This window comes from Struthio camelus, chromosome 17 (genome assembly GCF_040807025.1).
Source record: "Struthio camelus isolate bStrCam1 chromosome 17, bStrCam1.hap1, whole genome shotgun sequence".
NCBI classification, from domain to species: Eukaryota; Metazoa; Chordata; class Aves; order Struthioniformes; family Struthionidae; genus Struthio; species Struthio camelus.
In genome coordinates, this window is record NC_090958.1 from 17,131,586 (window position 1) to 17,153,542 (window position 21,957).

Sequence of the window (21,957 nt, forward strand, 5' to 3'; positions counted from 1 at the left end):
AACGTGATTAAATGGAGCAGTGAAATACATAGCGCCAAATCTACGGCTGCAGCTGTTTGGTCGAAGCACGAAGAGCCGTACCTTCCACTTCGCCACGCGGCGCGAGCGCAGCCCAGACACGGGAACAAAGAGCCATCGCTATAAGGTTGTGTTGCTTACTACTGTTCTTCAACGAGCAGCATGCTAAAAGCATGAAGTCAATGAAAATGCCTCATCTAAAAGACTGGCGGGATTAGGAGATAGCTTCTTTCCATAATTCTGAACTATTTGTAAAGTCTCATATTCACATGTACCTTTAGTATTTCACTTAACACTATTAAGATCTTTTTTACGTTCAACAGATTTCTAAGAACAAAATACTAGATTAAATATCCTGTCAGTCTTACGCGGGCAGTAGCGCTGTGAGCGCAACTTAATTCAGGCTCTTGTTTCATGTGACCTTATGATGCCAATACAGTTAGCTTGACGGGATGACTTGTGCAAATGAGTGCAACAAAAACTGAAAAATAAGTCCTACAGTCTTATAAGCGTCATCTTCCTTTACTATTAGCAAACCTTCAGCATGTATGTCCCATTCCGATTTCTCAGTTTCTGTGTAGGTAAGTCAGAGGTACCAACTCCTGTACGTGAGACACCTGCTTTAAATATCCACTTAGTTCAGCAGAAATGATAATGGATGAGAAATAAGCTTTTAGTTACTTAAGTTGTTATTTTCCTTTAAGACTATTAGAGGAAAGCAGCTCTAAAGAAAATAGAAACTGTATTCAGTGAGGAACAGTCATTTTATTTAAATCTACTTCATGCATAAGCATGATAAAAACCCAATTTAACTTTGGCAAATATCACAACAAAAAAAAAAAACCAAGCAGCCTATACAGAATGGTGAAAATGCCAAGGATACAGGTTCTCCAGTTTCACTGCAGAGTAAATGGATTTAGAAGCCTCGCTTTGGCTACATCATTTATAACCATATGATTAAATAAAGGTAGTCTTTCACTATCACTTCTTGACTTCTCCAAGGTCTTCAATGCTATCATCATCCACCTAGGAGGAAAAAAAAAAAAAAGGATAAAATACAGCACATTAAGTAAGATTATATTAAGTATGATTTCTTCTTACATTTCCCGCTCAGCGCCTACCACTGAACAGGTAACGGAGTGCGGGGGAGAGAAGTATGCAGCCCCACCCGAGATTCCCTGTTGAAAATTCTATGCAAGTGACAAGCGCCTACAGGCACAGTGACTTTTAAAATATTTCAAAAGAGACTTAGAAACAAGAGGATGGCACTGTAGGATTCCTTAGGCATTCACTGTTAAGAAACATTTAGGAAGAAGCCACAGATATTTGACACCTGGACTTATTTTGACATGCCTTCTTCCTTGTAGGATCCAAAGCACCAGCACTACACGCTTACATAGTTAATGCTCCTTGGACAATGAAAGTAATATTTGACTTCAAGTTTAACCACTCCCCAGCCTAATCATTCATAGGCAGGAGTTAAACTACTTCTCTTGAATTTTTGCACAGCAACATGTGCTGCAAAATATGAAAACATTTTTCAAAATCATTGGAAAAAACACAGGCTTCCATGGAAAACTAGAATTCTCATGAAAGCAGCAGTTTATTACCTCAGGCCACTTCTCCTGGATTACATCGATGATATCATCTGTAAAATCCCCCTGAATGATGATTTCATCTTCTCCTGTTACTGAGGCACCGCAGGAAAATTTCTGAGCAAAAAATCTTTGTGCTTCCTTAAGATCAATTTCTGTTGACAGAAAAATTTAACAGTTTAAGTATAGTCATTGCCATACAAATGTCTTACATTTAAAACCAGAATTTAAGTCTTGTTTTTACTGTCGAGGGACTAGTGGCAGTTTACAGATAGAGCTGTGTTAACAATTTCCATTAAAGCAGAAATAAAGCCTGTTATTCACATACAGAACAATTCACCCTATAAATGTGGCAAATTCCTCAAGGCAAAATCATTGAGCTGCCTCTACATATTCTGTTTATGCAGGTTTGCGCTATATACAATCACCAGAAAAAATAAAAAATGCAGAACTAATTAAAAATCCCTCTGGTTCTGAGTAACTTCCGCAGTTATCTAAATAGCTTTTTCATAGACGTGCTGAAGAACAATCTTTTTTGAAAGATTTCTCAATTATGTTTAAGTTCGGCTTCTTGCAAGAGTATACATATCCAGTTCAGATCAAGCAAATGCAAATTACTGTTCCCTCAAGAAAACTGATGATACTCTCACATAGAAGGTATATAACTTATCTTGTTAATACAGTCAAGGTTACAGTTTACCTTTTTACCAAATGCAGTGATCAACAGTAAAGTATTATCATAGATGTGAATAATGTGGTTAAGATGTTTGCAACTGAACTAAAGCTATGTAGGACAGCATTTTTAGTTTACTTAGGTATTGATTTGACTGCCTTACTAGAAAGCGCACTTAATCTCAAGAATAGGTAAAAAGTAATCCTGAGTAAGTTATTTGGAAGTTTTAAAAAAAAAAAAAACAGTAGTGACTGATGAATAGGAAACAACTGTCTGAAGATAAAGATGTTTATAACCAAAAGACAATAAACTCCTCTGAAGTTTAACAAGACGTGTCAAAAAAGCTGTAACCTTACTTGTTTGCAAACACAGTGGAAATACGCACCATAATAATCACTAAGGGAAGTCAATGTACTGTTGGCATGCTTTAGAACTGCTATAGCACTTTAAGACTTTCACCTCAAGCACCTGGAAGGAAATTACTCAAGGTAATATGATGAGAAGAGGAAAAAATACCTTAAAGGTTGCTGACAGCAACCTTTGTCCAGCCTAAGACCATAACTGTACTCTAGACGCGACTGGATGTGTCAGTTGCTAAATATACACATAACAAACATGCAAAGAATTTCACAAATTGCTAACCTTAAATAAAAATAAAGATAAAATATTGGCCAAATATTCAGATAAGGTCTACAAGCAGAGAATAAGAGATAGGGTTTTTGTTGGTTTGTTTTAGAAGATGTTTCTGAAGCAAAACAAACAAAAAAGGGAGATAATAGGACAGAGATATCTATACAGCAAAGGGAGAAACAGTTTCAGAATTGCAATCATTTTTATTAACATTACACAAGCTAAGACTCTAGTTAATATAATGAGGTTAAAGGCAAGCACATCTACAACCAATAAAAAACATTTGACAAAAGTCAACTCACCAAACGTTGCCAGGCCACACACTCTTGTGACATATTTTTTCTTTGCTCTAGGAATTTTAGCTATTGTAACCTTCTGTGGTACAGTCTTCTTTTTCTGTTTTATCTGACCTCTTCCACCTTTAAAACAGAGCATAAGGTTAGGTTATTGGTTACATGTTGCACTTAAAAAAAAAAAAAAAAAAAGCACACTTAGAAAGTCAGATTTCATCACTATAAGCAAAGGAACTGTTATCTCCCCATCTCTGTTTGTAAAGAAATACATATTTCACACATTAAACATATCACACACAGATTATTTTAGAAAGGCCCCATGTCATCAAAGCACAATATTACAAGAAATAGCAATATATAAATGCCAAATTTGCATTAACATACAGCATGCACAGCAGGAGCCTGTTACAACTATTAAAAAGGGACTTTCCCACACCTTAATTACCAACCACTGGATTTGGTGAACATTTATCCCCCTTCAGGTATTGCTCTTTAGTAGTTAGGAACAAATGGTTACTCCTATGTTTTCCTGAGCTTAGCATACCTAGGGTTCACGTCTGAGACAAACCACTTGTCCATTTATTGATGCCATAAGGACTTGCCTACTCAACCTGCTAAGTTAAACAGCAGATTAAGTTCTAGCTCTCCACATGGATCCTAGTACGAAACACAAATACGTGTTAGCAGAAAAACACTATGCCTCTAGAACAAAGGCCTGTTACATAGGTGACTTACTGCCTTACTTCCACATGAAGTAACATCTTCTTATTTACTACTTGTTTCTAGGTCAACCTGAGGGAACACTTAATGAGGGAACATTTATTAGTCTGAGTAAGGTATGCAAAAGATGTATACAGCTCATTAGGATCCTTTAAGTCAGATTAAGATCTCTGCTAACTTTGCATACACTCATCAAGTTACTCCAGGGCAACCAAAGCTTTTTGTTCTAGTCTTCTCAGCATGAAAACCTTCAAGTCTATGACAAGCAGCAAATCCCTTCCTATTAAGTCTACCAGCTATTTTTTCAAACATGCAGCACTCATTTCCACATTACTAAAAAGTGTTATCTGATAATTTAAGACTGTAAATTTCCGCCTTAAAATTTCTTCAGAAAATTTCCTCAGTTTCAGCTTTTGCTCATTTTCCTCACCCTCCCTCTCCCACCCTCCCTCCCTCTAATTTATTGTGAAATTCCTGTATTCTTAGATTTTAGGAGAAAAATCAAAGTAGTTTAAATATTATTACTAAAAAAATAAATAAAGAAAATTAACCCTGTCACTCCATACAATAAATTAACGTTGAAAGAAAATGTTCTGAAGTCTGTGGAAAAGCATCCAGTCTACAGAACGGAAAATGTCTTCACTACACATCCTACTGACAAGGTAAACATAACTGGTTACCAAGACACAAAATCGAAACATCTGCAGTGATGTGTGGCTTACAAGCTAAATCTTACTGGGCTATTAACAGTCATTTATGAAGCAGTACAGACACAACTGATGCTCCACAGGCAAATACAAAGGTGTATTTAAGTTACTTCATATATTTTATACCTTCTAAAGTTTGTTTCTGGAAGTGTTTTTCATTAGCATTGCCACAAAAAGACATAGTAGTTAATGGAGGTAGCAGTAATTCCATTACACACCTGCTCTTTGGGATATTTACCGTTCAATGCATAAAATCAGACCCTGTTACATGAATACTGGGGAGGGGTGGAAGCAGAGAAGGGAGAAAGTAGTGTGGTGAGGCTTTATGAGAAGAAAGCAGTGTGCTCTAGTCTGCAAGCTGTCCGTCCTATAAACTGCTATTAAACGGAACAAAAATAACTATTTTGGGAGGCATGCCAGCTGACTTCAGGTTGAGAAAAATTGCTTCCTGAATAACTATCATAGCTGTGACAGTAACAGATAAATACATAGAGCAGGTCATCTTTCACTTGCTATTACTACACTTTTTTTTTTTTTAAATCAGCATATCTAATTGTTCCATCACTGTACCAACTCTGCTACTAAGTGGAAGAAACAGGTATTAAATTTCTTTCATGCAAAGTCATCTTAGGTACAAAGCGTAGGTAACACAACCAAGACGCAAAGATGCTGTGCCACAGTCCAGGCCAGTTCATTAGAAAAGGATGCCTCAAACTGCTTATAAATCAATACCACAATCAACTACATAGACCTTGCCTCTCTTTTGCTTCTTCTTTTCTTCTTCTTCTCCTGCAGTTCCTTGGCCTTCTCCAACCCCAGCTTCCTGTTTAGGTGAATTTTCTTACATATATCAGAAAGGAGGGAGAGAGGAAAGAGTAAAAGAGAAATTAGCGGTCAGACTACCACACCCTTATATAAAATATTTACGGATTTAGCAAAGAATCACTGTACAGTACTTCCTATTTCTGTAAGTGCAGCCTGACTGATGCTTGTTACATGTACAAAAACATCAAAAGTTTAATTTGGACAACTGCTATGACGTTCAGAAAAGCCTTAGCTCAAGGATATAGTTATGATTTCAGAACAGTCTCTTCACATAACAATTTACACAGACGGGGACAGAAATTAATGATAGTGCTATTAAAATTCCATATGCAAATCAACAGACTCAACATCGCTAATGACGCATTCTTCAGCAATTCGCAACAGATAGGACAGATATGAATTCTGATAAAGTAATTGTATCACCTGATGGGAAAGAAGCACATGGATGACTGGCTGCAGTAGGAAGTTTCTCTCTAACCCTTAAGAAAGCTCAAACATTATTTCTGTAATTACATATCATTTGTCCAGTGTTTTCTGACATCATCAAACTTATTTTCACAGCAACCACAGCATGCTAGACTCTTGAAAGACTAATTTAACTTTCAGACTTGATGCAACTGCAAGAGGGAAGAGCTGAGAAGTAGAAAAGGTCAAAGTGAACAATTCTAAGGGCACATATCTTCTCAGTTAAAAACTGGAGAAAGATTCTTACCTACTGTTAGTTTTGCAAACTCATCTGGAAAATTTTTTTCTAGCCATTGTCTACATTTAGCTACATCAGGCATGTATTCGCAGTACTAGAGAAGAAAGGCCAAAAGAATGTTGTTAGCCAAGAAAATACAAAATATGTCACAAACACATACAGTCCGTTTGCTACTCAGTTCAGCCATTTCTCTTTAAGGTGATTAAATACCAACACACTACTATCACATAAGAAGTTTCTGGACACCCTAAGGAAAACAGTGGCTGAAGCAGAGAACTGCCACAATGAAAGAAAAGCCAGCAAAGATCAGAAATAATCATCACAATCATGAATCATAGGACAGAAAGAAGAAAAAAAACTCAGACAACAAAAAAATTAACTCACCTCTGTTGGCAATGAGCAGACTGGAGAAAGATGGGGGAAAAAAAAAAGATTACAAAAAGACATTCTCCACTTATAGTGTTAAATTCAAAATTATATTTTAAAGTTTTGGGTGACTTATGTCAATTTCTGGTTATAAGCATGCTAACTCAAAAGATTATTGATATCGCTCCAAGTTTCAATTTTCTCTCAGTAAGTCGTTTGCTCAGACACTGTGCATTAGGATAAAACTCTCACAGTGAGAGCTATTAAATCAATTAAGGAAGCAAAGAAGATGCTTTGGCACAAGATGCAGAAAGAAATACCAGTTCTACTGGAAGCAAAACATATACCTAATAAAATACCACATGATTTGGTTTGTTTTCCTTTTCACAAGAACAGACAACGTCCAGAAGATGAGATCAGCTTTAGAATACACTCATAACCACTTGTGAAGACTTTCATACAAAACAGGGATTCTTTTCTAAACCCCTACAATTGTATTCAAGTCTAAAGTATAACATAGTTTTCCAAAACATAACTTTCAAGATTATTTACTTTCTTAAAATTCAGCCACATAGATACAAATGCAGCAATGAGCAAAGTAGAATTTTAAACACACTGCAACAATTTCATTAATTCTAATTTCATTTCTTATTATCATACTAATGTCAGAGGTTTTTTCTGTGCTAGCTTTTTTTACTAGCTTTCTGCAGGAACAGATCACTGCGTAGCAGCTCATAATCTGAGCATCGCTCCTGTCAATGTAACTGCTTATGCACAGAAAGACAACCGTATCTCCATCTTTCAGACAAAGGGGAAAACCATCTATTCCACCATAAATGCTTTAGATAGGATGCACAACACAAGCTACTTTAGAAAGAAGATCAGAAAGGGCAAGGTGATCACTGTCTTCTGAATAAAAGCTGACCAACCAGCAGATCTGCGATTCTCTCATTCTTTCTGCTAGGCTGCCCTTACGAACAGCACATCATAAGAATCACACACAACTGCCCCTTCAACACTTGCCTCCACAGTAGAGAACCCGAAGAGGATAGTCAGCATCTGACCTGGCACCGCTCCTCACATCTCCTTTGCAGTCAGGGACCACAGGCTCAGCTACATCTGTAGCCATCTCACAAGCCTGCAGGTCACAGAAGGAAATAATCGTGGCTTAAGTTTGGATTTAAAATTATTCACTCCTTTCCCAACACATAACAAAAAATCCCAGAGATTGGAAGAACTAAAAAGACAGAAAAAAGGTGCAAACAAAAGAACAGCAGGATAATGAGGGAAGGAGAAACAGGAGACCAGAAATAATGAAAAAACATACAGAAGATGGTTGCAAAAGATACGAAGCAGTAAGGAAACCCAGCACATAAAGGAAAAAAACGAAGCACCAGGAAATGCAATGGAAAAAGAAGAAAGATGTTTGTGCATAAAACATGGGAGCCACCAATATGGGTTAAGCAAAACGTTAAGTATCACATTAAGTCAATGGCAGGTGAACAGTGGGTGCTCTGGAGGGGTGAAGGTACAAGTTCATCAGCAAGGAACAGCTGTCATTTAAATCAGCATCTGAAGAATCTAAATCTGGTGCTTGGATGCTGGCAAAAAATAAATAAAAATTTTTAACAAAGCAAACCAAGCACAACCCACTAACACACGCAATAACTCTTTACATGCATGCAGTTTCCAGGTAAGCAGCACGGAAAATAAGCGTCAACAGACAACAATGAAGGGGGCTGCAAGGCACAGGGTGCCCCCAGGAACATGAGAGCAGGCTGGAGGTATGGAAGACTCGGAGCCAGGATGCTGTAAGAGCTGTGCCTGGGCATCGCACAGAGCTGGTGGAAAACACCAGGTTGCCAGAGGTTATGGGGTCCACAGGAAGGGGAGCACAAGGAAAGACTGCAGAGGATCACTGCTAGCAATAGAAAGCATGGTGGGGGACCAAGGGAGATGATAAATGGGGGAGGAAGGGTGCTGTGGGGATGAGGGGTAACAGTGAGGGGAGCTGGGGGAAGGCGAGAGGGTACTGAGGCACCGCACAGGGTGAGGGTCGCAGCGAGGGAACAGGGCGGGAGAAGGGGCCAGAGCCGGGGAGACGGAGGATGCTGGATACCAGAGGTGGGGGCAGGCTCACCGCGAGAGGAGGGCAGGGGGGCTCGGGGCTGAAGGAAAGGGAGATGCTGGAGAGGCTGCGGCGGGCCGGGAGGGAGGGAGGGTGCCGGGGGACAGGAGGTGAGGGGTGCTCAGAGTGCGGCGCAAGGAGGGTGCTGAGGCGCCGGGGGAGGGCTGTCGGAGCGCAGCGAGGGCGCTGAGGCGCCGCGGCGGGTGTCGGAGGGGAGGGACGGTGCCGGGGCAGGGCGGCCGCCCGCAGGAAGGGGCCGGGGAGCGCGGGGCTGGCGAGCGGCGCGGCGTTACCCGGGCGGCCCCTCAGGCCGCGGCGGCGGGACGAAGGCGGCGGCGGCGGCAGCCACACAGCGCGCGGCACGTGCGCCCTGCCCAGCGCCGCCGCCTCTCGCGAGAGCCGCGCACCGCGGGAGCGCGACCGGAGAGAGCGGAGCCTGGCGCTATGCGGTGGGAGGCGGGGCGTGTTTTGAGCCTTCTGGCGTTCCGTAGCTGAGGGGATGGAGGGTGGGTGTACGCTAAGCAGGAGCACGTGACGGGGAGCGCTACGGGGCGGCGGAGCGGTCAGCCGCTGCCGCTTCGCCGTGGCGCGGAGCCGGGAGGCCGCCCGCCGCCATGCCTCGCTACGCGCAGCTGGTGATGGGCCCGGCGGGCAGCGGGAAGGTGAGGCAGGGCTGGGGCGGCGGTGCGGTGCGGTGCGGTGCGGTGCTGGCGGCCCCTGACCCTGTGCGTGTGCCTTGCAGAGCACCTACTGCTCCACCATGGTGCAGCACTGCGAGGCGCTGGGCCGCGTCGTGCAGGTGGTCAACCTGGACCCGGCCGCGGAGTTCTTCAGCTACCCCGTCATGGCAGGTGAGCCGCGGGGGGCCGGGGCCCTGCGCCTCGGGGGGAGCCCCGGGGGGCGGGCAGGGTACGGCCGGGGCCCTCTGCCGGAGGGGGAGTCCTGGGGGGTGGGCCGAGCCCAGGGGTAGCTCTGATCTGACTGTAGAGGCGGGGTGCGCCTTACACTAAACGTAAACTATAACATTTTGTATGTATTTATAATAATTCGTGTGTGTGTATATATATGAATACATATGCACACGCGTCAAATATATATGTTGATGCTTACGGCCAGGCAATGTAGTAAGTGAATAACAGGCTGTGCTGTCACTGCAGTTTAACACACGCTTCCCTACCTCAGTACAGCATGAAGACACTCGACGCAGGAAAGCAGAGTGAGGTTTCTGGAGCGTAAACAGCATCTGAGCTGTCTGTCAGTTCTTCCTTATGCTTTCTAAGACCTAGGTTTCAAACAAGAGTTCTTGTAAGGCTTGAGCGTGTTACGGTAACCGGCCTCTGCATACTAGTGTAAACAAACGTGCTAGAAACGTATTGTGTGTCTTGTTCCAGACATCCGCGAGTTAATAGAAGTGGACGATGTTATGGAAGATGATTCCTTAAGGTTTGGTCCCAATGGCGGCTTGGTGTTTTGTATGGAATACTTTGCCAATAACTTTAACTGGCTAGAAGAAAGCCTTGGTCATGTGGAGGATGACTATATATTGTTTGATTGCCCAGGTAAAGAAATATATGTATCTTAGTATCATACTTAAATATCATATTTCATATGCAGTATAAAATTTACAATATATTTTTGCTGGTCACAATCATTTGTACGTTTTTTATGTTGTAAACAGCTGTCAGAGTCACTTTCAGATGTTTCAGGAGGGAACTTGGTCCTGGTTAATTTGGATGGCTGCACAGATTTTTGACAGCATCATGTGCTGTGAGAATACGACAGCCACTGTTAACGCTAACTGGAGGTCAAGGGAGGAAAAGAAAATCTTTCTTCTTCTATCCCTCCAGTATAAGTTCATGCAAATTCAGTCAGAGTTGTCTGAAAAGAAAGATCATGCTTTTTGTAACAGGTTTTATTCATTTGAAGAATAATGCCCACACTTATATAATTGATAACTGTGAACTAACATATGCTTTTTTTATGTGTTAGCTTTACATTTCTGCATAGTAATATTCTGTCCTAGGTCAGATTGAACTCTACACACATTTACCAGTGATGAAACAGCTGGTGGAGCAGCTTCAGCAGTGGGAATTCCGTGTCTGTGGAGTTTTTCTTGTTGATTCTCAATTTATGGTGGAATCTTTTAAGGTATCCGTTTGAAATATATTGTAAAAATTCATATTAGTAGAGAACAAGAAATCTGAGTAATTTTAAGGAGCTAGTTCTGTTTAGTCTGAAGAAGAGAATGCTAATTGGGGGCGGGTGGGATCTGATGGCTGTTGTCACCTGCCTAGTGAGCCGTTATGGAGAAGAAGATCGAGCCATATCCTTCTTGAAGATGCGCAGCAAAAGGATGAGAGGCAATAGACACAAGTGGCAGGAAGGGAAATTCCAGTTGGATAGGAGGAAAAAAATCTGCACTGTGAGAGTGGTCAGACTGGAACAGGGGCCCACAGAGATTGTGTAATGTATGTTCCTGGAGTTAATTCAAAACTCACCTGCATGAGATCCTAAGCAACCCGATCTGACCTTGCAGTTGGCCCTGATATGGATCAGATGATGTCTAAACGTGCCTTCCAAACCAAATTGTTCTGTGATTCTATAAAACTTTCTCAGATCTGGAAAGAGAGCATGCCCCTTTCCCAGTCTAGCAATGAGAATCCTGAGAAGGGCTTTGAGTTTTGTTAGATGTCCTTCCCAGTGGCAGATCCAGATTTGAAACTCTGGAAATAGATGGCAAATGGGAACTTTAGCCTCTCCCTTTTCCAACAGAGATAATGACTCCTCACTTGGCCTTGTGTCCATGTTTCATATATTCAGTAGCTAGTTTTGGTTTGTGGTCGTGTCCTGCATGTTTGTGTTGTGTTTGTCTGTACTTAAGTATGTCATTTTTCATATTCCTTTAAGTTTATCTCTGGAATTCTGGCAGCACTGAGTGCAATGATATCTTTAGAGATTCCACAGATCAACATCATGACCAAAATGGATTTGCTGAGCAAGAAAGCTAAGAAGGAAATAGAGAAGTAAGTTCCCCAAATATTTGTTGTATAGCCTAACATCTGGTGATAAACGTCGCTCAAAATTCAGTCTACTGTTTCCCACAATTAAAATCTACTCTTTTGGAATGGGAAAAGATGCAGTTGTTTTATATTGAACACAGTCTTTACATGTCTAGGATAGGATGCTTACAACTTAGTCACAGAGTCAAAAGGCTAGCTCTATGCATATACATATTTATCTTTTTCTCTAAATAATTATTTTCTGTTAAATCATTATCTAAAAGCACAATGACTTACTTGTTCTTTAGCAAAGGATTCTTTTGATGTCAATGAAGACTTTTTTTTTTTCTCCCAGGTACTTAGATCCAGATATGTATTCCATGATTGAAGACTCTACAAATATATTAAAAAGCAAAATGTTTAAGAAACTGACTAAATCTATATGTGGTTTGGTAGGTGTATTGCTTTTCGTTCTAACTGATATTCTTAAATTCAGTCCTGTATTTATAAACAACACTATATGGCTACTGCCTTCTTTGCTGTTATAGATATTCTGTATACTATAAAAAAAATTCCCTAAAACTGTATATTTACATAACAGACTTGATAACAGCACCAGGCTTTACAAGATTAGCAACTTTGGAGAACAGGATTATCTAATGTATAGGACTTAGGACTGACGGGCAGATGTTTTCATTGGGGAATTGCCTCTGGTTTGCAGTGTGGTTTTAAATAGTATGTTGGGAGTCCAGGCAAGGAAGATGTAGTTTGGTTTAAAGAAGTAGCTTAGAGTGCTATGAGTGTAAAAGAACTAACTTGCTGCACGCTCTTACTAATGTCTTTTAAACGTTTTCTCTAGATTGATGACTATGGTATGGTTCGATTTTTACCGTTTGATCGCTCTGACGAGGAAAGTATGAACATAGTTCTGCAGCACATAGACTTTACCATTCAGTATGGAGAAGATCTTGAATTTAAAGAACCAAAGGTAAGGTCCTTCTGATGATACGATGAAAAACTTAAAAGCTTCCATAATACAAGTCATAATATAAATGTATTTTGACTTGTTTAAAAAATGTATAGAGCCTGTGTGTTGTATGTAAACTATAGATTAGGAATAAGTTATGTCATGTACAATACAATGACACCATGACTCGTGTCTTAAAACGAGTTCCAGGCCCTATCTAGTTTGATTATTCAGATCATAAATCCTAAGGAACAAATTCAATACTTTATTTATTTATTTATTTTCAGTTCAGTTTTGTACTTGTGGAATATGCAAAATCCCTGGGTCTAGATTTTGACCCATACAGTTTGGATAGCTCTAGAAACAGATTGCTTTCCAGAAAGTTTTGCCACTCGTTTTATGGAATCATATTAGACATTTTCCTTTTTTTTTTTTTTATAACTAAAATGCCAGAGGACAGATAAATTATTACAGCTCCTTGGGGGGAAACAGTTAAGTTTTACTTTTTTTGTTTTCTCTCTGGCAGGAATATGAAGAAGATAAATCTGCTCTTGTTGATGAATATTTTCAAGATCATGTGGATGAGTAAAGCACATACATTCAAAAACAAGGGGAAATATCGTGGTTGTTAAATATTTAAAGTATCATGTTTGTGTAGTTTGTTTTTTATCTGTAAGATAACTAAAATTTCTAATGAAAAGTGATCCTGTATGACCTCATAATTATTTTAATAAATAATTTCATTCTTATGTCTGTGTGCTATAAAATATGTACGTATGTATTACTGCTGCTGTATGCAAGTTCCCCACATATAGTTGTCTCATTTAAGTATAGGAACGTTTGGGAAAAGTCAGTCATTTGCAGAAGAGGCACAGTCAAATACAAATAATTTACAATAAATATTTATCTCTAGTACGGGGTAGTTTGTTCTATTATTAGATGAGCGAAAAACTTGTTTTAAAGGGTGAGTAATGTACTTCATTAACTGAATCTGCGGTGGGGAAAGAGATAACTGGCAGCTACAAAAGGAAAACTGATCAGTAGCTGGACTCTTGACCTTCTTGAAGAAGATGAGTATTTTACGTTCACTTTGGTGGAGCCCATATTTTAAGCCTCCTTTTTTAGGCTGTTTTTGTACAACTCGCATGTGGCTTTAAGCGGTTTTTACATTGATAACATCTTAAACAGTGAAACATTTAAAATAAATAAAATCAGCTTAAATAGAAATCAGTGCTGTTCTTGTACAGTTGCTGCAGAAAGTGTGTTACTGAATGAAGAATTCAGTAACTAATAAGGTAAGTAGCTGCTTTTTTAGCTCTGAATAGAGAACTTGTACACCTACTATGACCTATATAGTAGAATGTGCGTTGGTTTCACAGAGAAGCAACATTTAAGCACTTTATCTTGGAAGAACATATTTACTGAAGTAACTAAGTACAAGTAAAAATAATCCTAAGAGCTGTCGTCCCATGCCATCTGATCAAATGCAAAGGTACCTCAGTCCTGCATGTGCACCCCCCCCCATGGGTATTTGTGTGCTCAGCCTTGCCAGTTTTATGAATTCTAGAACAAATCTCATAATATTCAGCATTCTTAAAACCTTGCCTCCCAGAGCCAGACAATTATGAGAGCTGAGACCTCAGTTTTGTGAGAGTTATCACGGTCACCAGAAAGAGCTGAAAAATTTAGCTCTTCAAGGCTTAAAAGCATGACGCAAAACCCCGGAGTATATGTATGTATATAAATAATTATTGTGGAGGTTAACTTCATTATGTGGGGAGTCTTTTTATGCCTGCCTGTAGCTAATCACATCACTGGGTGCTTTATGCCTGATCTATGCCTTGCATTCAGCAACAGATAGCCAGTGACTGATGCAAGTTTGCCAGTGCAAACCTGAATGCAGACATGGACAGTTTTGAGTTGTACTGGCTGAACTAAACCATGCAAATACTGGGGAAGCTTTGGCGGCTTAGCTAACTTCCAAGCTTGCACATCCTCGGGGATGGCAAGCCCGGGGAGGGCTACCAAGATGATTAGGGGACTGGAGCAGCTCACCTATGAAGAAAGACTGCGAGAGCTGGGCCTGTTCAGCCTGGAGAAGAGAAGACTGAGAGGCGATCTGATCAACGTGTATAAGTATCTGAAGGGGGAGTGTCAAGAGGACGAGGCCAGTCTCTTCTCCGTGGTGCCCAGCAACAGGACAAGAGGCAACGGGCAGAAACTGAACCACAGGAAGTTCCATCTGAACCTGAGAAAAAACTTCTTCACTGGGAGGGTGACAGAGCATTGGAACAGGTTGCCCAGAGAGGTAGTGGAGTCTCCTTCCCTGGAGATATTCAAAACCCGTCTGGACGTGATCCTGGGCAATATGCTCTAGAGGTCCCTGCTTGAGCAGGGGGGTTGGACTAGATGATCTCCAGAGGTCCCTTCCAACCTAAACGATTTTGTGATTCTGTGATCCTTGGGATGAGTCATGCTTGTGGAGCGTTGAAGGAGAAACCTAACTCCTACAGTTGGATTACTTTGACTCAGTTTCCGCATCTCCCCGTTTTTTCTCCCTGACTCATGCAATGATGTTATGCTCAGTCATTTGCCTGGGGACAAATGAGGGTCCCTGGGTCACAGGGGAGGTTATGGTTAGGATTTTAACAGAGGAGTGGAGAGTTCAGTGAGGCTCTGAAAACAGTATATCCTTCCAGACTGCCCACCCAACACAGTAGCCCCAATTGTTTGCTTCCTTATACCCAGTGCAACAGCAAGTGCTCACAGACCAGTCTGGCAGGCTACACTTTGCAAGTCAGGTCACAGCAAGAGATGCACAGGAGTGCTGCACATCAAACACTCAACGGAGAACTGGCTGCAAGCAAAGGGCCCCAATCTGGTGCACCGCGCTCTCTGTGCTCTTGTCACGCTCTGATCCTCGCTGGGGAAAGAAGCTTGCCTCTGTCAGCAAGGAAGCGTGATCTCACAGCTGCTTGAAAGAAGACAGCACAGAGGGATTGAGAGGGCTTTACTTGCAGCGCCAGCCAATGCAAAGGGAGAGGGAGGGGAGAAACATGACTCCAGAGGGCAAGAGCAAACAAATCCCCCAACAGGGTGTGATTTCAAAGCATATTCTCCTGCCTGTCTGTGTTTCTGCAGCGAGCGGTGCAGAAACTCTCTGGGCGGTGCGAGTTGCAGGCCTCCGCTCTGGCTTCCCTTCCTTGCACCGCCTCCGCTGCCTCATTTCCTGCAGCGCAGGCAGAAGAGGAAGGTTTCCTGCAAGCTTCTCAGTGCTCCCCTCCTGCCCGGCCCTGCCAAATTGCATCCTGCCCTTCGAGATGCCGGTGAGGGGGATCCGCTGCACTCACACCGGAGTGCTGTGTGCTTGGCCTGCCCCAGCTGCTGGGAGAGAGGGCAGGAGGGCTTGGGGGAGAGCGGGCAGGCCTGAGAGGGCGGATGCTGCCCACTGCTGGGGGTCACAGGGCTGGGGTAGGGGGAAACAGGCTTTGCTGTTGGGGTGTGACTATGGGCAGCTGCGTTCAGGAGAGATGGGCTATAGCTGCCGGGAGCCTCGCTGGGAAAGGGCAGTTGCAGTTTATGGGAGGCTGCTGCGAGGCTAGTATGCTCCTCTTCCTCTTCCTCCTGTGAAGGATCCTGCCTGCGTCTCTGGGTGCAGCTAGCTGTGTTTCTGCAGTAAGGAGGGTGGCAGTCCCTCCCAGCTACACCTCTGGGCACTCCCAGCTAGCTCCACTGAGGAAGATGGCATTAAAGCTGTGCTTTGCTATGGTTTAGTTCATACCATCTTCCTCATGTTGAAATAAACTGCTTTCCTGTTAGGTGCTGCCTACCCTGTTGCTGCCCCTCAATTGCACTTCCCTGCTTCCCAGACCCCCTGCAAAATGACTGCTGCGATGAGATGAAGGCTTTCTAGTGCCCTGGAACTGCACTGTGTAAATGTCTGGAAGGCGCCTTCAATTAAACTTGTTATTTTTTAAAAATCTGTTTCCCAGGAATAATCTTGTCATTCACACAAGGGTCTTCTTTGTTTTGTTCTGTTCTTTCACTGACAAATACCAGTTTTAAAGTGCATGAGCCGGTCTGTTTTGGTACTTTGTGGATATACAATAAGTCTGGATTTGTTTATTCCTATCTACTATTATTAGCTAGACATGGAATAAAATATAACCTTTTTTTAAAGGACCAAGTAATTAGAAAAAAAATTAATTTTCCCTCATACACTTCTATAATGGTAAGCCCCATAACTAAGGCAGGAGAACAGGGCTGTTACCACCTCAGAGCTGTGCCAAGGGGGCTTAGAGAGCCTGAAGGTGAAGCAAATGCATATAGATCTACCATACCAGTTTTTTATCATATCTTCCACCACTGCTACCATAAACGGTGTCTGTGATGATTCTTTTATGGCCTTCACAATGTTGTTGAGAGCTAGGCCTAATGTGAAAACAGCAATCGTTTGTGCAAGGTAAGATTGCTAGAAGCATCACTAACTAAACTCTGAATCCTATTTGATGGACACCCAGGAGACACTTCAGAACCGCTTATGTTGCCACGAGGACATTGAAATGCCTATTTTCAGTAACATTCATAACTAGCCTTCCGCTCTGTCCATAGGCTTACCATTCAACTTTAATGGACTCTGATACCAAGTTAATTGGGAACATGGCACTGTTACCCATCAGAAGCCAGTTCAAAGGCCCAGCACCTCGGGAAAGTAAGTTTACAGTAATCTCTGAACATTTGTTTTCATATTGCTTGTAATCATGTCACAGTTTGTTCATAGCCAGCTCTAGCATTGCTCTGGTATAGTGGGTGTCTCAAGTACATGCTTTTTATCAATGTCCCCGGGCAGATGGGATTGAGAAAATTATGGCCAAGACTTAACCAGGCGTTTTAGATCTTGATTCTCAGAGTGAAGAGAGAAGCCATGGTTTAGAAATGGAGTGCTTTTCAGTTGGTAGAGGAGGAAAAACGCTCTTAAATGGTTAAGTGCTGCAAACCAGGAAAAATAATTACCATACAGCAGTTATCTGGGAAAACTGTGCCCCCTACTCCCAAATTCTCTTACTTTAGAAATAAAAAAAAAAAAAAAAGTACAGTTACTATTTTCATGCTTCCTTCTCGGGTGCTCTACAATCAAGTTTTACTGTGGTTTTCAGTAGGCTTTGAGGAGGACTTGTAACTGATGTGAACCTTCTGACATAAGAGGAAGTAGAGGTTGAGCTAAAGAGAACTAGCACTTTGGGGACTGAGGCTTGAGAGTCACTGCTGCGCTGAAGGATGAGGAGTAAGATAGAGAGCGCTTTAGGGTACGCAACTTCATAAGTTGAAACTTAAGTTCCGAGCATCCGGAGTCCACTGAAGAGTTTTACAGGTAGTCTGAAATGGATTCCGCTTCAGCACTTCAAGTAGCACTTCCCAGGCACATCTCACAGTAGGGTGGTGTTTCAGTTTGAAAAGGGAAACATTTCTGGATGTAGGCAGTCTTATGTTTTAGCAAAAGAAGGTGAAAAGTGCATATGAGCTTGTGTGACTATATATTGTCCCCTGCTTTTTTCAAAGAGGATAATGAAGAAGTTTGGTTGTGGGGGTGTACTTTCTCCAAAAATATTTGTCTGCCCTCAGAAGACTTTTATGCTGTTAAATTACTCGACTGGTAGTAGGAAACAGTGTGGAATTGCTGAATTGTTGCCCTTTGTAAAGTGAGAAGCCATGGGGGGAAGGAGGAGAAGGGAATTAAAACTCCTGCTAAAAGTAGGAAGCGTAAATATTAAGGTCCGAATTCGCCAGTCTTCCACACTGCAATGGTTAGAGCATACTGGTGTTTTCTGCTTTTTGTTAATAGCAAGATATTGTCTTTGCAAGAATCCTTGTTTATGTACTTTAGTGAATGAAAGCTATGACTGAATGTAGTATGCTGGTCCACTGCTTAACTCTCCGTTTCTTGTTTCTGTTAGCTAAGGACACAGATATTATAGATGAAGCCATCTACTACTTCAAAGCCAATGTTTTCTTCAAAAATTATGAAATTAAGGTAATTTTTGGAGATACTGTACATTCAGAAACTCTTTGGAGATTTGGTCCTGTGCATATAAATTTATTCGCAATACAATAGTTCTACCAGTTAACAAAAACACCTCTTCCTCTCACTTAATTTTTCAAGTTGGGTAAATGTCTTGAATTGCTAATTCCCCTCTTGTGAGGAAACTGTAGGCCAAAAATGGCTTGAACTCATTCCTATTGTAAACTTTTATCAGCTCCATAAAGTCTGCCTTACTCTAACAGTGCTTGAGGACCGTGCTTACTTTTGCTTTGCAGAATGAGGCTGACAGAACATTGATCTACATAACTCTGTACATTTCTGAGTGCTTGAAAAAGCTGCAGAAGGTAAGAGAACAGCTCTTTGAGTGAAGGAGGGAAACTGAATCTGTTCTGGAGATTGCACTTAGGAGAACGTTTGCTGATGTTCTCCCCCTAGTGGCATAAATAATACTGTTCACCTCAGTCCCAGTTGTCAGATCCACCGATATTCCAAGGCTGAGGACTGCCAAAAAAGATGGGACATTGCGATCCTTGATTAATCCTTATATGTTACAGATTGATTCAAATATTTGGGTCTAATGCTCCAAAAGCTTTTGTTTATATCTTTTAATCATTTGCCTGGTTCTTCCAGTGTAACTCCAAAGGCCAAGGAGAGAAAGAAATGTACACGTTAGGAATCACTAACTTCCCAATCCCTGGGGAGCCTGGCTTTCCACTTAATGCCATCTATGCCAAACCTGCCAACAAGCAGGAGGAAGGTAAGAATAAAAAAAGACCTCTGAAGGCTTGCTTTGGCCTGGTGTTTACCAGCTGCATCTTTGTGGCTATGACTAGAAACTGCATCTTCTAGACATACTGCAGACAAACTGCATCTTCCATACAACTGCATCTTCTAGATCCGTAGTTCTGTCTTTGAGTGCACCATAACCCAGATTTTCTGACCTCAGGGGCCCAGTGACTCCCCTGGATCTATAGATCCAACAGAACCAAGTAATGGGGAGTGAGTCTGCCTCTTACATCAACGTAATTGCTAGCTAAATCCTGTAACTGAGCCCAAGCCAACTGCTGTGCTGGCAGAACAATAGGAAGCCCACAACAATAAGCAAAGGTATCTGAAAAAGGAAATTCATCCTTAGTAAAGATGACCATCTTTACTGATACAGATATCATAACAATCCCAAGTATGGCTGTAAATTGAATAAACAGACTCAAGGCAGCCTGTGAGTGTCTGCAGATGGGCAAAGTTGCACTTTCTGCTTTAAGCAGTAGTATCTAATGCTTCCCCGTTAAATTCAATTTGACTTGCTGCTGCCTCGGTTTACACCCTATTTTTTGCTTGTGCTGTGTTTCAGAGGTGATGAGGGCCTACTTGCAGCAGCTGAGACAAGAAACAGGCCTTCGGCTCTGCGAAAAAGTATTTGATCCTCAAAGTGACAAGCCTAGTAAGGTGAGAGTTCAGCGTGATAGTCACAGAATTAATGAGAGACTTGGTTTGTCCTTCCAGAAACGTGTGGGGAGAAGTAGGACGGTGGGGTGATGGGGTGACATGCGAGTAACTTTGCAGCAAGCTTCTCTGGTTTTACAAGGCTAGTGAAATAGCAGACTGCAATTTAGTAGTAAATTTAATTTGTAACGTGCAAAAACAGCAAATGCCATTTTAGGTTATTTCAAAAAGCAGGGAGGTAGTAAGTGTGTCTGGTTAAATTGTTTAAAATATTGCCTGCCAGTTATTGGCTGAGGATTCTTTAAGTTTTTAGACAGAAATTCTCAGGCATGAAAGATACTGCTCATCTTTCCAGTGGGTTCTGATTTGATGACTTCTTTGAAGTATACCTGTCTGCTTCATATCCAGATTAAAAAAAGAGACAATCAATGCATAAATTACCTGCTGTCTGTGCATATGTTTCATGTGTAAATGTGACTGCATTTAACGTTAAAATTAGTCAGGCTAACTTCATTTCAAAAGGATAGCTTGCTGATGCACCCCTTCTGTTCATTCTTACATTGGAACAAATAGTAGAAAGTTGAATGTCCCACTTTGATGTCTGCAGCCCTGTATTATAAATCCTTATTATGACCTGAAATTGCAGTAGAAACCAGCGCGGAAAACTGCATGTGCAAAACTGGATCCTTAACATTTGCCATTTGTCAGAAGTTGAACACTTGGAAGCTCTCATTTTGTTTATCTCAAGGAAGCTACCGTTGCATGTCTTTTGATTTTGTACTTCCTTTTCTAGTGGTGGATCTGCTTTGTGAAGAGACAGTTCATGAACAAGAGTCTGTCAGGTCCAGGGCAGTGAAGAAGCAAAGCAGCAACAAAGTTAAGCATTTCCACAAGGTGTATAAAGTATTTTGCCTTTATTTCGGATACATTTTGTACCATGGAAGAATTAAGTGCTTAATGAAGGAGGAAAAAAAAATCCATGCGCAAAAGAGAGAGAGAGAGAGAGAGAGAGAGAGAGAGAGAGAGAAAACATCATTTGAGTACTGTAAACAAGTATTATTAAGCTGGTGCTTAATAAATGATTTCTAACATGCTGTTTGAGATGCAGGCTGCTTTATTATCAGTGGCTACAGCTAGCATTTAAAAACAGGCCTTCTGTCTAAAGAGAGGAGATGTGTAGGGGGCTATATAATTGCTCTACTGGCTAGAGTTTTGCTATCACCTGTCCCTGGAAAACATTCCTCTTGTGCTATGTTGTTAAGTGCAGTGTTTTTTACCTTTTTTTTTTCTCAATAAACCTAGCTTGTAATTATTGTGGTAACTGCTTTATGTCTTCAAAGAAATCAAAGTTTTGTCTTTGTGAAAAGGCCTTCATTACTGCATAATGGGAAAGTAAACAACAGGAAGTGAATCATTCCTGTTGAAACCAGGATTCATACCAGGGCTGTAGTCTGCAGCACATGGTTCTTTAACAGGTCTTCCTTTGCAGAACACCACTCTATTGTAGAAAAACTCCTTCAAAGGGTATGGTAAACAGATTACATACAACTTAGTCCAAGGCTGCCTTTGTGATGGCAGGTTCAGTCAAATACGACCATAGCACGATCCTGGCAAAAACTCTGAGTTTGTTTGTTTTGATCACTCAGTTGACTGAAAAATCTGAGTGAATCTGAGTTCAGTGTATTCTCCTGAGTTGTTACTTTCCTTCACGGTAACACTTGTTTCACTTTCTCCACAGAGTACTAACACACTTGTTTTGTGTTACTCCAGATGAAGTCCAGGAGTAGTAATGTTTTGCTGCCTGGCCCATTTGTCTTTTGAGAGCTATGCTCTTTCCCCAGACAGCTGTA

At 41.5% G+C, this 21,957-nt stretch overlaps 3 protein-coding genes across 4 annotated transcripts; 2 read left to right on the top strand and 1 right to left on the bottom strand.

Annotated features, from left to right (window-relative positions):
- Positions 1-763: 763 nt before the first annotated feature.
- Positions 764-9,151, bottom strand: DENR (density regulated re-initiation and release factor). 2 transcript variants are annotated; one of them, XM_068911195.1, is made up of 8 exons: positions 8,952-9,151; positions 7,554-7,668; positions 6,549-6,568; positions 6,174-6,258; positions 5,393-5,476; positions 3,219-3,335; positions 1,629-1,768; positions 764-1,044 (listed from the first exon to the last, which is right to left on the bottom strand). In XM_068911195.1, exons 2-8 carry the CDS (start codon positions 7,657-7,659, stop codon positions 1,000-1,002), a joined length of 597 nt encoding a protein of 198 aa, XP_068767296.1. In that variant the 5' UTR covers positions 7,660-7,668; positions 8,952-9,151; the 3' UTR covers positions 764-999. The 2 variants fall into 2 exon arrangements, with proteins under 2 accessions (XP_068767296.1, XP_009664906.1); XM_009666611.2 differs by having other exon boundaries at positions 8,671-9,111.
- On the top strand, positions 9,060-13,373 carry GPN3 (GPN-loop GTPase 3). The gene is made up of 8 exons (XM_068911194.1): positions 9,060-9,320; positions 9,401-9,509; positions 10,050-10,217; positions 10,682-10,806; positions 11,566-11,681; positions 12,013-12,109; positions 12,517-12,645; positions 13,151-13,373. The coding sequence occupies exons 1-8, from the start codon at positions 9,273-9,275 to the stop codon at positions 13,211-13,213; spliced, it is 855 nt and encodes a 284-aa protein (XP_068767295.1). The 5' UTR covers positions 9,060-9,272; the 3' UTR covers positions 13,214-13,373.
- A 2,031-nt stretch (positions 13,374-15,404) lies between these two features.
- On the top strand, positions 15,405-21,420 carry ARPC3 (actin related protein 2/3 complex subunit 3). Its single transcript, XM_009666788.2, has 7 exons — positions 15,405-15,950; positions 17,236-17,335; positions 18,579-18,655; positions 18,940-19,008; positions 19,295-19,421; positions 20,016-20,110; positions 20,901-21,420. Exons 1-7 carry the CDS (start codon positions 15,654-15,656, stop codon positions 20,961-20,963), a joined length of 828 nt encoding a protein of 275 aa, XP_009665083.2. The 5' UTR covers positions 15,405-15,653; the 3' UTR covers positions 20,964-21,420.
- The last annotated feature ends 537 nt before the right edge of the window (positions 21,421-21,957 follow it).